Raw genomic sequence first — 18,184 nt, 5'->3', positions numbered from 1 at the left:
CAAGTACTTGATCCAGAGCAGTAAGTTTAGTTTGTTCAGCATTTTGGAGTGCAGGGGCAAGGGCAAAAGAAAGGATAAATCTTAGCTTCAGCATATAATACCGCTTCTTTCATAGTAAGAAAATCTGAATAAAATTGAGCCATCTTTAAAGACTGAAGAAGTGAAAGAATAAAAAAATAAAAAACTGTATTTGTAAAACTTAAGACTTCACAGGTATTTCTTTGCTTTTAAGCAGCGTTAAAAAAAGAAAACATAACCAGCATTGATAAAGCTTGAAACACCATTTGCTGAATAAGACTACACCAACAGCAAGTATATACTGCACCTCTTTGCCAAGTCTTGCTTTTCATAACACTTTCAATATCCATCTTTTCTTCAAAGGACTGGCCTTCTTTGACTTCCCATTTACCTTGCATGCCAGTATTAATTTCCTTCTGTTCAAGAGGCTGAAAAAGTCCTTGTGAACTAAACAGTTCCAAGCTGCCCTTCCTCAGGAAGCTGTATGTTGTCTCTTTATGGCGGTCCCCTGTTTTTTCAGGAACAGGATGTGTGGTTTCTTCCTCAAAGGAACTGTATTTTGTAATTTCATTAGCTTCATGTGCTAGAAACCTCTTCCTCTCTTCTTCATGTTTCTTTGATGCTCTTCTGCTTTCTAGTGCTTCCACCGAGGGCTGCCACTGTTCTGATTTCTGTGTGCGTTTTCCTGATGAGTCCAAGTTTTCTGCTGAAGAGTGGAACCTCAGATCAGCTCTAGCAGCAGCACTCACGCTCCCATCACTAGCTGGCTTCATGTGCAGGTCTCCAGCAAACAACGGAGCAAGGGCAGATGCCATCGTTGAAACTGATGTTGCAACTGCAGTTGACAGGGGAGTGATTTTTCCACTTTCATTTTGTACCTATGAGGAAAAAAAACCAACCGAAGAACACAAATAGGACTTAAAATCTTTGAAATTATCAATTCCAAAAACCAGTCTAGTCATGTCAGTTCTTCAGAGGTATTATTCCATGTAAATATAGTGCTCTATCAGTATAGACTAGAAACAGATAAGGAAAACAGCAATGCCCCTATAATCTGGCTGCAGATGGATAATTCCCCCCAGGTCAAAAATGACTGCATGTGAACAGCAACATCTTTAGTAATAAGGGGTGTATGTGTAGCATGCAACATGACGTTGTGTCAGCACTCCATGGAAAGGCTCACACTGGCACGGGACTGGGGGGAAAAATTAGTTCAGGTTCCAGATGCTGGATGAAATGCCATGTGCCCAGGCTAATCAACTCTGCATCTCAGCAGGACTAATTAGCTTTGGCACAGCTCTGTTCTTACACAGTTCTGCAGCTTCCAGCTCTAGAGCGTGCTCAGCGTCACAGACAGGTTGCTCCGTGCTGTCCCACATAGGGCAGACATTCCTGATGCTTCAGCCACATAAATCACCCTCAAGTAGGACTTTTTCAAGTATAAATATTGGCTGTCATGAGCAAAGTATTTGAACCTAAGTGTATTAAAAATACCTCCAAATTTGCTTTGCCAGTCTCCACAGTGGAAAAATAATCTTTTCTACTCTTTAGTACAATAATTTTATAAAGTTTTCCTAGATACAGTTAAGATGGATTTTTTTTTTTTTCTGAAATGCAGAGCTTAGCTTTGTCTTCTTCAAAGTATACAAAAGCTACAAAAGAGAGTGATAAACATGCCTCATATACATCAGGAGATTTTTTTTATTGTTTTCTTAAACTGCAGAGCTAGTGAACAGCATGCAAAAGTTATAGACAAGATCACACCAGCAGGAGGAAATCAGCTCAGAACGTAACATGTGCATTCAGATTCCATAAAGCGTGGACAACACAATCATTAATTAAGCAAACTGGAAAGCAGAGCAAAGAAAACTACGTTAGGTCGAAGAGTCCAAAGAAAGATTAAGAAAATAGTTACCAGTTTATTTTTTTTCCATTGCATCTATCAGAATTAGAAATTTAGAGGAGATCAGAAAAGTACTTTGGCTTTAATTACAAGATATCTACATTTTTAATTATGCATTTTGGGAAAGTAACCTCTAGTAACCTATTTTGATAGCTCTCTTTTGTTTCTTCCTAGAAAAACCATACCTGCATCTCAAAACATCCCAACACTCCAAATGAACAGTTCACTATAGGAAGTCTTTTTGAAAATACACTCTCATTGAACTTGTTCCAGAGTCAACTCTGGTTTCTTTTGCTAGGTTCAGAAAGAGATGACAAAACATGCTTCCTCTTAGTTTCCTTGCTCGCAGAGCAAGTTTTTTTCTTTAAAAGTCTAACAAAGTAATGTGACTGTCACTTCTTTCCCATCTGCTTCAGCCCTTTTCTGTTGATCACCTTCCTGGGCCACAAACAAGTTAGTGACACAGTCATTAAAGAGGCCAGGCTGTGACAGTGATTGGCACATGGAAAGTGGATGGAAAAAGGACTATATATAGTCTGGAAATCTTGCTAAAATAAATCTGTCAAACCACTTATTACTACTTTAAGTGTGAGCAAAATACGTGTAAAGTACAATTATGTATCTGTACACCTTTGCACCAATCAGTTTAGAGGAATTCTCCCTTCCCACTATTCTATTATTACAATATGGAAAACATATAATCATGGATGAAGCATATAGAACGAGAACTCGGATTGATCCAAATCCCTAGAAATACGACATAGGAGTTGTGCTTCACTGTTAAAGTGATTTCTTTTGAAGCTGTAATGCTAAGGGACTGATGTTTCTGCTATTGTGATCAGCTCTGAAAGACCACTGCTGGGTCACCTTATGCTCAGGCTTCACTAAAAAGGCATTCCTTTGCAGTTCCAATTATATGAAAGATTCCAGAACAGGAAGCCCAATTCCATTGCACACATTAAATAATTTCTTTTTGACCATGACTTTTTGAATTTCAAAAGTATTCAGCTTTTAGAGAAAAAAATTAGGATAAAAATCAGTGCCCCGTCCCAGAGGAAAATGACAGAATATGTCCTGACTAATAACAGAAATATATAATGCTTTCGGGAATGGACCTGAAAGTTGCACATTACAAAGCTCCAAAATTCCCTGAAAATACACAATGATGTGTGTCACAGTTTTTACCCCTTTGATCAGGAATTTACTTTAGAAGACAAGTAATATCTACCAGAAAAGACACACACTGTGAAAGGTACAGCATGCACCGAACAAAAAGATGATATACACTTGAATTACTTTAAAAAAGAAGAAAACCACTCCAACAAAGTTAAACACTTTGGGGATGTTGTTCCTCAGTGTCAGAATCTGCTTCCTGACAAGCTCTTTCCTCAGTGTGTAGCTCAAAGCAAAGGAAAGGCCAGTTGTTACATCATCTTACACTGAAGCTGTTTTCTCAAAAAACAAAACAAAACAAAACAACCAACCAACAAACAAACCCAAAACAAAATCAAAAACAAATGCAAAAGAGCTAAGATGGCACTTACCTGCTCAACTTCTCCAAGAGTGACTGGCTGAGTCTGGTAACGAGCATTCATTCTTCTGTGCCTCAGATCTCCTCGATTCCTTGTGGAGATGGCCCTGGATACTGGTTGAGACAGTTTATTAAACAAAGCCATCTTTTCTGCCAAACTTAAGGTGGAAGAATCTGGTTCATCAGACTGATCTTGCCCCATTGCCTCTTTGGCTGCTCTTATCTCCTCTTTAGCTAAAATTTTTTGTTGTGCTGATGCCTGCAAGCTGAAGAAACAGAACTAGAAATTAGTTTTGAAGAAGCCGCTATGCAGTTTTAAAATCTCAACCTGATAGAAGCAGAAGAACTGCATGTGAAGCACAATAGCCAATGTAATATAGCAGCCTAAGTGGGTATGCAGTGGTTCAACATTGGCATGATGAATTCTAATTCAACAGCTGGAGATTTAAAAAAAAGTTAAATTTTCATTCACAAATTCATTTGATTAGGACATAACATTTTTTTTTAAAAGGGGAACTTCAAGACTGAAGAGAGATTTTTCAGACAATCTCTTTATACAGAATACAGAGCTATGGAGAGACATTTAAGATGCCTGCTGTAGGACAAATACAGGTCCTACAGTGCAACTTATGTAAAGTTCAATTTTATTGAAAGTAACTTGTGGACCATATATGATCAAAACATTTAAAAGACAGACTTAAACTCCAAGTTAGTGCTGCTTTTAGGTTACCATAAATTGCAATGCCTCTTATAATTTGAAGTGGAACAGAATTCAGACTGTCTTTTGTTTCGAGTTATCTGGGGTAACTCAACAACAAAAAATAGTTTTGAAACATAGTTTGACTTTGTAGATTGTTTGACCAATGCTGAAGGCAGACAAGTTCATTCATAAAAGCTGTAATTGCATTTGTCTCTACAATAATGTATTTTATTCACCTTTACAATAAAATATTTTATCGTTCATCTTCTGCCACATTTATGGAATTAGCAGTATTCTCTAATTTTTTTTTCCTGTCATGGTCTCTGCTAAAATTCTCTCATTCAGAACAGGCAACAGTATTCTGCAACTTTACCTATAGGTGGTGCAATTTCTTATATTTCCTTTAATTTTGCAAGCTAAAAAAATATATATGTAGAGACAGACAAAGGACATGTACTCCTTGTGAAATCAAGCACTCAGTTTTGCTATTTTCATCTGAGGATGACATTACCATATAAAAAAAATTACAAGAGCAAAGAGACTTCTGCTGGGTTTGCTCACATGCAAATTAATTTCTTTCACAAAGACGACTATGCTTCTAGAGTGGGTAAGTGTGGTTAGAAGGGTCCTGAAAACAGATGCTTGACCAAAAAAAAGCTGCATTGCTTTATCATGCAAACATAAATGACCAATGTTTTAAATATTCTTGAAATGAGTATTGACTTGACACATTGAAAAGGCATTCAAGACTTTAAAGATGCATCTGCTATTGAAGAATCTTGTGCTCCATGTAACATGCATGTTTACCCCCCCCAGTACCTGGTAGGTTGTACAGTGCTCTTAACTACAGTGGGACTAGGTACTCTTGTCACTACTGTGTGGGTATTCACAGAACGTGAAGCAGGGGTAGTTTCACTTTAAAGAATTGCCAAGGAGGGAAAATTCACAGGGAGAGAGAAGAAAAAAGCATTAAGAAAAGCAATACATAAAGTGTTAACTACAGAAAAGACCAAAACAAAACAAAACAGAAAAAAACCAAACAGCAGTGATTTTTAATTAACTGAATTATCTGCTGCGACATTTTTAAAATAGTTTCAAATACTTTGAAAGAACCAAAAACCTAGAAGAGCAAACATGCTGTCTCTTGAACTTATTCATTACCCATAATGTAAGCTACCTTTTAGCAGACCATTAGGTGAACATCCATTCACCTTTGTCTAATTTTCCCCAAAAATGATTTTCCCTTATTCAGGAAAACGTCATGATATATGACGGGAGTGGAAGAAATGCATTTCCAAAAAGTACATTTGAGATTTCAGAATGTAAAAGGTTTTCCCCAATACATTCCATAAGAAATTGAGCAGATTTCCCTCAGTGCAAAGTATCTTTTTCGAGTTATGAAACAATGCTATGATTAATCTTGTTTACCTAATCCACAGGTTCCTAAACTTTCTGCCAAATTACAGTTCATATAAGTTATGCTTTACTAGTCCCTCTACATTTAAAAAGGAATTTCAATATAGTTTCCCCTGTGGTTGTCAAGGCCCTTAACAATAAATGTTTTCCTTGCTACAAAGTTATAAGCACCACAGACATGGAACTTATTCCCAGATTTGAAAGCAGGAGCCAGAGTTAAAGCCAACACATGCACAAGACTTACGTAGCTGCAATGACCACCTCCTCACTGGTGATTGGTTGTGTGTGAGATCTATCCTGCAAACGCCGCAGTCTTCTCTCTACCGCTGAACTTCTTGTAGGTGGTTTAGGAATATTTTTCATTTCAAATGATTTTTCCATTTCCTAAGAGGACATATGTTACATTTAAGCCATGGACGAAAAGTTCTAAAACAGTACTTTCTTTTCAGTTTTCTTGCATGCAGAGCAGTAAAGTTCCCAAGTGCCCATCTTTGAATCAAAAGCAGGATGCAATTGCACAGTATGTATCATGGAATTAAGACTAACTACACACCTCTCTCTAAATGACAAGAAGGCTTTAGAGCAACAGGTCTACTGTGTAGGCAGGGAATAAAGTAAGAAAAAAAAAAGTTATGTAGCTTGGGTGTGGTTAACTGCATTATACTTCATTTTAATGCACTTTGGGTTCCTTCAGCATCTTGTATATGAGATGTTTATTTCAGTCTTTTATTTAGAAAATGCAATACTTACTCTAAAAAGAAGCCTCTTTGCAGCCACGCTTAGTTTGGCTCGGTCATCCAATTTTTCTTCATCTACACAAAGGAAGAAAAAAAAGATGTTGAACATAGTGAATCAAGCTCATATTAAATACATTTTTTTTAATAAATGATTACAAACCAGCAAATAAGCTGGCTGTTCCTCACATTTAACAAAAGACTTATCATGAACTCAGTTGTGTAAACTTTATCTGTTTTTACATGTACTGCATTAGAGGAAAATTCTTGAAATGATTTGCAAAAGACTTGTCTTCAGGACAGTTCATGTCCTTTCAAGTTAACCAAACAAACTTCTATGAATAATCAAACTTATTGTATCAGTCTATAATAACACATGGACTAAGAAAATAATTATACTTAAAGACAGTCTTAAGGGTCAGTGAACAGTATTGAACATCTATTTTATACTAACTGACTATTCTGATTACCACCTCGTGTCCCCATTTCAAAGAGGCTCAACTGGTATCCTTAGGAGTTGAAATCAGCATCCTCCAGGATCCAAGAGCCAGCATCTCAAAGCTGCAGAGAATATCAGCTTTCAAATAGCATAAGGCATTAAATCTAAATTTAGCTACTCATGAGATTACCTACCTAATTTATGCCAGACTTGCCAAGGGTGACAAGAGGGAAAGAGAAGTAAGATGGCAGACTGAATTCTGTAATTTACTAACCTGCATTTGGCAACTTCCTTAGCCAGAAAACAAATTAGCAACATCAGTTCCTCTTTATACTAAAGGCTTTTTTCAGTTATTAGTCCTAGACCACTGATTAAAATTGAATGATGATTAAAATTTTTTTCCCAACAACTAGGTTATTTATTGTCTAAATTAGGAAAAAAACTATGTTGAAAAGTGTCAAGCCATTCCTCCTCTGACTCCCATATGAAATTTGGTATCCATAGACAGACTTGTGGCCCTAAATGAATTTGAAATCAAGTCTGTAGTAGACATGGTCCAAAGAAAATTGGTACTTCAAACACATTAAAGATAGTTATTTTCAAGTGTATTTTGTTTGCATTATCAAACAGTTCTTCAGTTAAAACAAAAAATACATTTGCTCCCATTTCTTCCTTAGAAAACAGTACAGTAACCTACCTTCAGCACTTGGTATTTCTGCACTGAAAATTGACCTAGTGAAAAATTATCAAACAGGAAAAAAGTTAGTTTGAAACAAGACATCAAAAATGAAATTAAAATTCGGTCTGAAGTAGCAGGACCTCAAAAGTCTGAAGAATGGCAGAATTTATCTATTTTTAAAGTTTCAACAGTGTCCACTTGGGAACATCCTTTAATGAAGCATAAAGGCAAGCAACTACAAGCAAACCTAAATACAATGAAGGAAAATGATTTCTAGTTCATTTTGCAGAAGATAAAAGTCTAAGATTTGCCGCCAGCTCTTTTAACATAAAATAATTTGTTTGGTAGTTTACAAAAAGAGTAAATGATAAAGTAGAATAGATGGAAACTCTTTATATAAAACCAAAAGTATTTATTAGACAGAACCAGACAGCTACAGTACTTTATGATGATTCACTGCTCACCATTTTACATGGAAGGAATTTGCAACAAATTGGTTTTGTCAGGGGTGTTTTGGGTTTCATTTTATAAGGAGCTATAACAAATATTGGGTTGTTTTTAAAGAAAAACAATAATCTTGCAAAATGTTTGTGCTAATAAATGAACAAATCTTTTCACAAGCTTGTTCATATCTACCTGCACTAGAATGCTACACAGAGCTACATACGTGCCTACCTATCTGTCTCCTTTCGTTCTGCTGATGTTATAGGTTGAGTTTTAAACCTCTCAGATGTCTTTCTATTTTCACCAGGAGTAAAATAGCGCCTCGCCTTTCGTGGCCCACGGTCACCATTGGCAGACACAGTACTACCTGCCGTTGACATCTCAGACCGAGATTCACTTTCAGATCGCACGACAGAGAGCGCATAGGAAAGAAAACAGGAGAGAGAAGTAAAGCATAGATGTAAGCATCTCAACGATTCACTGGAGACCACTCTGCATGCTCCTCCGGTAACATGCACAGACGTACACATTCCAGCTACCCCACATCGCAACTTGCACTAGCAAGCAGAAGCACAAAAGCGGGATTCAAACCGTCTCAGCCTCCAATACACACTGGTGAGAGCTAAGCTGTGTGCTTTAAGTGCTGAACACAACTGCTGTTGAGTGTGTGTAATTTTTGCCAAGGACGTGCAAGTTTCACACGAAAATACGACTGAAATGTCACCTACAGTTCCGTTTTCTTGTTGGCATTAGCACTCTCCAGAAAGACATTACGGAGCTGGGCAACAGAGACTTTCGTGTCAACCATGCCAATCTCACCATTTGGTGGATTTGCTTCCATGCTGTCCTTAGTTTTAAAAGCTTCTAGCTTAGGAGCCACAGTATAGTCAGACATTGAGCGAGTCAGGACCTTGTGCTTTGTTGTTGACACTTTCCAAACAGGAGCCTTTGCCTTGGCAGGCTGCAATACAGATCCACTCTGTATGTACATAACAGCTTCACTCCTTTCTACGTTCTCAGGGGGCTTAAACTGCTGCTCGGGGGCCTGCCTCTTATTGCACTCCAACTCTCTCTGAACTTCTGAGTTAACTTTCGGTTTGCTTGCAAAGGAGGAACTCCCCACAGGGGTATCTAATTCTCCTCCTCCAAAGAGGCCCTCATGGTTCTTCCCTTGCTTGCGAATCTCAGATGGCAAAATTGGTCTTCTGCCTTTGGAAGCCTGATCACCCTCCAAGGAATCTTCTTCATCAGGTTTTGTTCCATAACAAGGTGCTTCTTTCTTTTCACCCTCTGATGCAGTGGCTCCTGATGATTTTGTTACGAGGCTAACACTGTCTGGTGGGAGGAGGCTGCCAGCAGGGATGTTTTCTGGTTCTTCTGCTGCCATCAGCTGAGCTGTGTGAGCAATGCCAGCAGGCTGAATATAGCCATGTATTGGTTGGCGGACGGAACTGACGGGCTGATTTATGACCCTATCAAAGGCAGACGTTTCTGTCTGAAGAGGCATGTAGTGGGTTGGAACTGGATGGGATTTTCTCTGAGATACTGTGTCTGTGACAAGTTCAGGGCTTCCACGAGCACTTTCCTCTTTCACCAATTTCTCTCTAACTTTTACTCTTTAAGAAAGAAAAAGGATTAAAGCTGTGAACAGCAATACCCAATCTGGAAAGGAACACAGACACCTACTGAGGGTACAGACAGCAACATTGTATTAAAATAAAAAACAATCAACACATAAAAGAAAGTAATCTTATGATGCAACCCCTTCCTCCCCACAAATCTTAGCAGTAATATTGCTCAAAAACACTTGAGGGATTCACAGGCTCTTGAACATGCATGACTCCTGAGAAGGTAACTGTGCAAGCTCTGAAAACATACAGCATGTTCCCATGAGATCACAACTGTGTCTGTCAAATAGCACATACCCATAGTCTCAAACAAACACGATGATCAAAACTGCATTTTATATTATCAAAGTGTTGGGTTCAGCCTGAAATTGCAAATTCTGCTGGCAATCATGTATGAAGTCAGATTTTTGAAGATGTCTAAACACTGGGAAGCTTATGTCATATCAAGATGTTGCTGTATTGGAAAAAGATATGAAAAATATCTTATCTCCATCCAGTCTTTCAGACGGTTTGCCAGAGACTGGTTTACCTGTGCTTTTGTGTATCATACAGGACACCCAAAATGTTACATGTAGTGTAACCTATTTCAGTAAGCGAGAAAAAATGTTGAAAGGGCAAGCCTTAAAGCCCAAAGTGAAACTATGGCATGGCTGTTGCTCTTCAGAGAGCTTGCAGGGAAGAAAGGGATTTAGAAACCAAAACAGGTTTTATATTTTAAAAGGTTTCATTACATTCTAACATGCAAAAACTTACAGGTATGTTCCCAAAGTTACCTTCAGTGTGTTTTCTAGAAACACCTCTGGACTTGTGTAATATCCATGCAAAACAGAGTCATATTTCACCTTTAGAAACTGACTGCAACAGCACAAGGGAAGGCAAGCACGTGCAGCCAGAGGCAGCCTTTGCTCTGTGACTGTCACTGCAGGGCAGCTCTCCAGCAGTTTTACAGCCTCGCCAAGAGCTCAGACAGCTTACAGGGCGGCGTTCGTAGATAACGCACACACAGTATTAAAAATGAAAGCCCTGTACCTCCTCCCCTCCCAAACAGGTCTAAAAAATTATTTTAATTCTGAGGAAGGAGAGAAACTCAACTAAAATGGGATACTAGCTCCCTAATTGAAAGTAAGTAATCCAGCTCAAAATACGTGCAATTCCAGGCTTGCTACCAACAGACTTTTTGGAGTTTGCATTATGAAAAAAGAAAAGTTAGGAAAAAAAGAGGCAAATTATCTAAGAGGATAATTGAGGATACCCAATCTTAAACACTAATCTTCGTAATATTTTGGTGCTTCTTACCTCTGAGGATTGATGTACTTATCAGGGAAACTCCTCAAAGTTACTTAAGCACAGGAAGAGTGTAAGTCTGAAAAAGTATTTTTTTAACTACATGTACCAAGCATTCCCCAGAACATCCATGCTGGTATTAGTACTGGGTTATGAGAATTACTTTAATCAGAAACATGAAAAAGAGTCTTCCTACAATGTTTTTCATGGTGGGATCACTGTATGTGTTACCAAACCGGAAGAAAGCAGCTGCCTGTAGCTTTGATCAAGATCTTGCTTTACTTTTCCAATTATTGTTTTGTTTTGGTTTTTTTTACCTCTCTTGTACCATCTCCTTTGGAATTCAAGGAATTAATTGTAGGGAATGCTAAGATGGATTGGTGTACGTTATACCAATCCGCTGTTTGTAGAATACAAAGTGGGACCAAATGAGAAGTTATAAAATTTAGTGGAAGCCAGAATGATAGTAGCTGTGGAAGAAGCTCAAGGCATTTGTACTTCTTCATCAAAATACCAACTGGTCATAAGTTAGAATAAAAGCAGATGCTTCAAAAAAGTTTCAACAGCTCTTTATCCACAAGAAATAACACTTTCTAACTTGCTGCTGTTAAAGGAAAATTAAAGGCAAGTGTTAAATGAATACAGAGTAAAGGGAAAGAAAGGGGAGGTTTGTAGTCCGATTGTTAGCCACACAGCTATGTTTTATGATACCTGGAGGGCCAGCTGATAAGTGAAGGTGTGTCCCCTTCCGAATCTTTCTGAAGAAACCATTCAGGTTTTGCTTTCCCTGCACTACTACAGAAAAATAGAACTTCAGGTAACTTTGAGAACTCAACACATATTCCCATTATTTCTCCTGATCCTCCCTCCCACTGCTTTTTATTGCTAGCTACTCAATTGCAGAGGACTGCTCAAGAAAACAAAAGCAATGTACACTAATCAAATTCAAATGTGGTAAACTGTGAAACAAACTATCATATTAATTCCACAGAGATCTAGAAAGTGTTCTAAATGGTAAAGATTCTGCAAAGGTAACTTTACCAAGTGTACATTGTCCAAAACTTCAGAAGTGAAAGCAACTACACCTTATTTTTGCCCTTTGCCATTGCAGGTCAGTTTGTGCAAAGACATCTGAAAAAGTTGTTAAAACCATTAATTTAATTTGTGGTTAAAGTGGTAAAGACTGCTGCATCCAAAACAAAGTAGTAACAGGAATTCAATGAAGCTAAAAATTCAGATGGCTACATCATACTTCCTAAGAAATTCTTGGGAGCGTCTGGAACTCCTCTCTTCTCTTGTAATCCTGCTCACAAAAGCTTCAGGTAAAGTAAAACACTCTGCATCACTAGGTGACTTGGGAAAGGAAAAGCTTAAGAAACAAAGTGACCCCTAATTTAATCCTGACTTTATTCAGTTTCCATTCTGGCACTGAAAGCATAAAAAGAAACAAGAACACTACAAACCTCAAAAAGCTCTGCAGGAAAGGGTGCTCACAGACTTCCTATATACAGTTTCTCAAATCCTTTCCTAATGCCCATCTTCACCTAAAATTCCTCAGAAATAGTAGATCACATCAAATACTTTTAACTTTGCAAGCACAGGCTGTCCTGCCACATTAACGTTTACAAACTCATTCCCCTAGGGTGACAAGAGTCCAGGATGCTTTCCATTACCTGGAGGTACATCTGAAAGAACTTTTCTCATTGCAGTAGAGCCATTTGGGATCAAAATCCCAAATCAAGCTCCAGATAATCTACTTCAATTTTTTTTAGTTGGTCTTTAAAGAAAAATAACTGAAAAAGGTCAAATCAACAACTGTTCTTAAGATAACAGTGTATTTGCTGCAAATAAGTTTAAATTTGAGAACTCACCTACAGTTGTCACTGTATCCAAATCAATCTTAGAACAAACACCAAGTGTTGAAACATCTTTTGTTTTTCCAAATGTTTTTGAATCCCTAATGGAACTGACCAAATAGAAGATAAAACTCTTTCACAGAAGCTGCCCCAGCACCTGTAATTGCTCTGAAGCAAGGGAACTTCCTTCTCCTCTCTTAATGTGTACTTTGGCACATTTTTATAGTGGGCATGGCCCAAGCAGCAATTATTTGTTCTTGATCATTCATCCTTTGAAGAGTACAGTCAGAGGAACGCAAGCCACATTTTGAATTTAATCAGCCATTTCAGCAGCCAAATGCAGGCAATGTCAAATGATACCTTCTCAGCACTTTGTTGTCTTCTCAGTGATGGGTAACAGGATTAATTATTAAATCTTCTTAGGACTGAAGGCACAAAGCCTTCAGATGTATTCCAAAGCAAGCTGCATTTGTTTTCCAATTTGAACTCAAGAAATTTAAATTTAACAAAAAAAAATTGCAACCTATATAATATGGAACTGACTTCAGAACAGCAGGCTCCTGAAAAACTGGAGTTAGCCCTTGTGCAAATAGCCTTATAGAACAGCACCGTACAGTAACTTCAAATGGACTGCATGGAAACAGATGATGACTTCTTTACCACGCAGAAACAGGGACAAGAGTTTCCAAGAGGTTATTGTTACATCTCTGAATAACACACCAGTGTGTACACACTGGCACTGGAAACGTCAGGGGTATTAAAGAACAAACTCTTGGCAACTCAACCTTTAAAATACCACCTATTGCCTATATGTGTGTCTGAACAAGGGACCAAATCCTAGCTTTAAGCTCCTGGCTGCTGTAAGCGCTACACCATACCTTGACGGGTGCAGATGATTTCCTTCAAAAGATAAAAATGACAGTAATTATGGGAAACTTGTTTTATGCAAATACTGACCAAAGCCTCATCCCAGAAAGAATCTGAAATTAGTGATAATGGAGTCAGCAATTTGTACTAAGTTATTACTTATTCACAGAATCACAGAATAGTCTGGGTTGGACAGGACCTTTACAGGTCATTTAGTCCACATTACTCAGAGTCTCATCAAACATCACCTTGAATGTTTTCAGGGATAGGGTGTCTACCTCCTCTCTGGACAGTCTGTGTCAGTGTTTTATCATCCTTCTTGTAAAAAATTTCTTTCTTAAATCTAGTCTCAGTATACCCTTTCTTAGTTTAAAACCATTCCCCCCTGTCCTATTGCAACAGGCCCTGTTAAAAAGTCTGTTCCCATCTTTCTTATAAGACCCTGTTAAGCACTGAAACGCTGCAATAAGGTCTCCCAGGAGCTTGCTCTTGTCCAGGCTGAACAACCCCAACTCTCTCAAGCCTTTCCTCATAGTAGGGGTGCTCTATCCCTCTGATGATTTTTGTGGTCCTCCTCTGGACTCACTCCAACAGGTCCATGTCTTTCTTGTGCTGAGGACTACAGAGTTGGATGCAGTACTCTAGGTGGGATCTCATGAGAGTGGAGTAGGAGGGCAGAATCACCTCCCTTGACCTGCTGGCCACACCTTTTTGCAGCCCAGGACAGGATTGGCTTTCTGGGCTGCAAGTGAACATTGCCAGTTCATGTCCAGCTTTTCATCCACCGGTTCTGCAAAGCTTTTCATGTCAGGGCTGCTCTCAATCCTTTCATTCCACAGACTGTATTTGGAACAGGGGCTTGCCTGGCCCAGGTGCAAGATCTTGCACTTGGCTTTACTGAATCCCTTATGAGGTTTCCATGGGCCCAATTCTTGAGCTTGTCCATAACCCTCTGGATGATATCCCATCCTTTGGGAGTGTCAACTGCACCACTGAGCTCAGTGTGGGAAGAGACGTTGCCATTGGAGACTGAGGCAAAATAGTTGAGTATCTCAGCCTTCTGCTCGTCCATTGTTATAAGTCTGCCAGTCTTGCTTTCTTTGACCTTCCTTTTCTGGCTAACATACCTGTAGAAGTCCTTCTTTTTATTCTTTGCATCCTTGCCAAGTTCAGCTTCAGCTTTGCCTTGGCCTTCCTAAGCCCAACCTTACCCAACGGGGCAGTGTCCCTATACTCTTCCCATAATATCTGTCCCTGTTTCAACTGCCTGTGCATTTGTTTCCTGCCCTTTAAAATCAATTCATTCATGCTGGTCTCTTGCCTTCTTTTCCTGATTTCTCACACCTGGGGATTGAGTCCCCTTGTGCTCTATGGAAAGCATAAATGGTTCAGTTTATACCAGTTGTTTCAGTTTCTTAGAAACAGTCAACACTGCATGACACAGAGTGTTTACAATTAAGTTCTCATTGTAATTTACATCATTTTTAATTGCAACATTTTAACTTAAGTTTTTATGGTTTTTATTTTCTATCCATCCACCTAACTAGAAATTAAAGAATCACACATAGAGAAAATCATACTTTTAAAAAGTTCTTATTCACGCGTTGTTTTCAGTCACCATAAGAATTTGACAGCGTTTTCGCAATACACTGTGAAATTATAATGTGAAATTAATGAAAAATAATTTTTTTCCTTCTGGAAGTATCTGGTTACCCTATTACTGTAGTAAATTTGTCAAATAGGAAGCAATTCATCATGGAATTTTAACTTTCCCCTCTGTCCCTTCATGCACATGTATGCTTGACATTATCTGAAAGAATGACTATCACATTTCAAAAAAGGTTTTCACACTTTCACATCATGAAAACAAATCAACTATTATTTCAACTGACCTAAGACACTGTTCAGCTTTTGACTCTGATAACTGTTTATTTTGGCAGGACCCATCATGAAGATATTAAAATCTTCACTGAGAAATATCTTACCTTTACTTGGAAGCCCCCACCCAAACAATCACAGGATATAGATGAAAAAAAGTTAAAAGGCTTGCTATAATAGGTTATTAAAAAAAAAACCCAAAATCAGATTTAGAACCACATAACTCCTTCAATTTCTAATTTGTGTAAATATCTTAAACATCAGTTATTCCACTGCTTCCCCCAGAGGGCCTAATTTTAGCAAAAATTCTACAAAGGAAAAGTGAAACCAAGGACATAGCTAATCAGAGAAATATATATCCACTTCCTTGTATCAGAAGCACACTGTGAGTCAATACAGCCAATCAATCCAAAGCCACTAAATACATTCTTCAAGGTTAATATATACATTCTCATGAGTACTGTAGACCTTGCTGCAGAAGGTGATTAAGATAAAGGAATTCACTGTAAAACAAACAAAATAAAAATAATACTTACCTTTGTCTGCTGTTACTGTGCAAGGGCTGGTCATTCTGCAAGTGGATGGGTGAGGCTGCCCGCTTTGGTGAAGAAAGGGACTCTCTGGGGGTTTGCTTTGGTGATATTGGCACTTCGTTATAGGAGGAAGATTCTCGTCCAGAAAGTGAAAGGGAGACAGAACTATCCAAGTTTGCTGAAGGGTCAGAAGCCTGTCTAATGGCACTGTCATCATCTGCTTTTCTAGCACTCTTTTCATTTGAGAGGTCGTCTTTGTCTTCACGGCTGGAGTACTCTTTGGAATCAGAAATCACACTCTTTGACCCCTTTGTCTCAGTCCTGGCCAAATAAAGGGTGGTATAGTCCTTGTTTTCATCATCTTGCCTTTCACTTTTCACTCCCTTTCTTTCCCCACTGTCAGGATCTTTCCTTGCTCGCGTATATCTGGATGAGTAGTCAGAATCCAAATCAGAATCAAGAGATAATCCATACTTTTCTGCCAGCTGGCGTCGCCTCTCTGCCTTGTACCTAGCTATTCTCTCTGCTTTTGACTCTAGTTCCTGGACATCCATGTTTCCTGTACTGTACAAGGGTTCTGTATTACCTCCTGTGATTTCTGATCGGTATCTGGATGATCTGGGTTGTTTTTCTACAGAAGAATCTGAAGTTTCCTCCTCTTCATTTGATCTTCCTGTCAAAAGTACAACATATATGAGCAAGTCCATCCCAAAACTCCAAGTATCCCACCCATCACTCAAATCAAGTGAACTAAAAGCTTCCCCTCTTCTTACAAATCAAAATGACTGCACAGACACATTATATTTTTGCACTTTAGTCTCCAAAAGCACATACAAATGATTAAGAAATGTGTATTAGTAATACTTCTTTAAGAAGTAACTCTTTAATAATTAATAGTTCTCATAGCACACTGTTGTTTTAAAACAATAAGGATAATCAACTTTTTTCAAATAAGACAACTTACAAGGTAAGTTAAAAAAACCCCCACCCTGACACAGCTCTTCTGTAGAACTCTTCCATGGACTGGACTGCACAACTGATAGGGTAGTAAACATGAAGTAATTCAGCAATGCAAGACTGATTGCAATATGCTGCTTACCTAAGTGGGGACTGTATGGATCAGTCGCACGCATATATCTTGGTGTATCTTCCTCTAGTAAACGGTGTGTGACTGAACCTGGGCAGTTTTGTAGAAGCATAGGTTGTGTATCATTTTCAATTCCCTCTAAGCGTCTAGCTATTCTCTCTTTTCTGAAAAAAATGTGAAAAATGTGAAAACAGGCATCTTGAAAATTTGAAGGGACAGTTTCTAAGAGGAGGTTACAAAACAAGTTATGTGTTTTGTTTTACAGGCCAAAGACTTTTTTACCTTTTCATTTCCAAAAAATCTCGGTTGTTTGGTTCAAACAGTTTTCTTAATTCTGAAACTGAGACAACAAAAGATTATGTAGTTTATAAGCTACTAGGTTTCAGAAACTTGCTAAAATGCTTTAGAATAAGAAGGAATAGTCAAATAAAGTTCAGAGTTCTGAAATAGCTTTCATCAGGAAATGAGCATTTTCCTCTTGTTTTCCTAGTTTATTAGGCTTGTGTTGTCAAAAGTGCATTACACACGCAGGTATGATCATCACCTCCAGGTTCTTCCAAGTTGAACTCGAATCTGCTATTCTATCCTAGTAGTTTTCAAGACGTAGCATATACTGGACAAGTTGTATTTTGGTTAGCCGAGATCAAGCTCACATGCCATAGTAACCTGTTTCAAAATCAGGTAGTATGGAATTACTGCTTTCCTTGTCTACACAAAAGTCAGGGACTGACTATGTTTAAAGAGAAACAGTGTCCCCCCTATTTCTTACTTTCCTCCACTCCCCTATATTGAGCGAATCCCAAGAATCTCGGTGACTCATTGCTAGAGTGAAAATTACAGTGTCATGATATTCCTGCATGGATAATTAACTTCTACTTTGCTAACTTTCCCTTGTAGTTTAAATTGGACATACTTTTCTTCACTTCCCCTGAACTTTTTGCTGCTGTTATGTGCTACTAGACAGCTGCCACAGTTCAAAGAGTAGTGAACCAGATGAAGTAATCCCTATATATAGACATGTATGTGCACATGGAAACCACACTGGAGCAGTAAGTGCTACGTAAACAAGTGTGGTGTGACTTCTTACCACCAGGAAGAGAAACCATCCAGGTTGTCAAAGGATGCAGTGCATGGGGATGAGTGTGTGTGTGCCTAACACACAAACGTGCACATACATCCATCCCCTG

General features: G+C 38.5%; 1 protein-coding gene across 9 annotated transcripts in view; it reads right to left on the bottom strand.

Moving 5' to 3' along the window:
- Positions 1-18,184, bottom strand: part of SVIL (supervillin) — a 102,762-nt gene that overhangs the window by 39,196 nt on the left and 45,382 nt on the right. For 3 of the 9 annotated variants that reach the window (XM_027648371.1, XM_027648374.1, XM_027648373.1), the window contains exons 4-16: positions 17,280-17,337; positions 17,010-17,161; positions 15,914-16,583; positions 11,488-11,571; positions 8,593-9,480; positions 8,096-8,260; positions 7,439-7,473; positions 6,319-6,380; positions 5,813-5,952; positions 4,972-5,067; positions 3,466-3,718; positions 1,934-1,957; positions 326-896 (exon numbers count right to left, since the gene is read on the bottom strand). In XM_027648371.1, the coding sequence (XP_027504172.1) occupies positions 326-896; positions 1,934-1,957; positions 3,466-3,718; positions 4,972-5,067; positions 5,813-5,952; positions 6,319-6,380; positions 7,439-7,473; positions 8,096-8,260; positions 8,593-9,480; positions 11,488-11,571; positions 15,914-16,583; positions 17,010-17,161; positions 17,280-17,337 (3,198 nt within the window). The remainder of the gene's footprint in view (positions 1-325; positions 897-1,933; positions 1,958-3,465; positions 3,719-4,971; positions 5,068-5,812; positions 5,953-6,318; positions 6,381-7,438; positions 7,474-8,095; positions 8,261-8,592; positions 9,481-11,487; positions 11,572-15,913; positions 16,584-17,009; positions 17,162-17,279; positions 17,338-18,184) is intronic. The other 6 variants (XM_027648377.1, XM_027648380.1, XM_027648372.1 and 3 more) reach the window with 5 other exon arrangements.

Source organism: Corapipo altera, unplaced genomic scaffold (genome assembly GCF_003945725.1).
Source record: "Corapipo altera isolate COAL_440 unplaced genomic scaffold, ASM394572v1 47, whole genome shotgun sequence".
In the NCBI taxonomy this organism is placed as follows: Eukaryota; Metazoa; Chordata; class Aves; order Passeriformes; family Pipridae; genus Corapipo; species Corapipo altera.
This window is presented reverse-complemented; position numbering and strand designations above follow the sequence as displayed.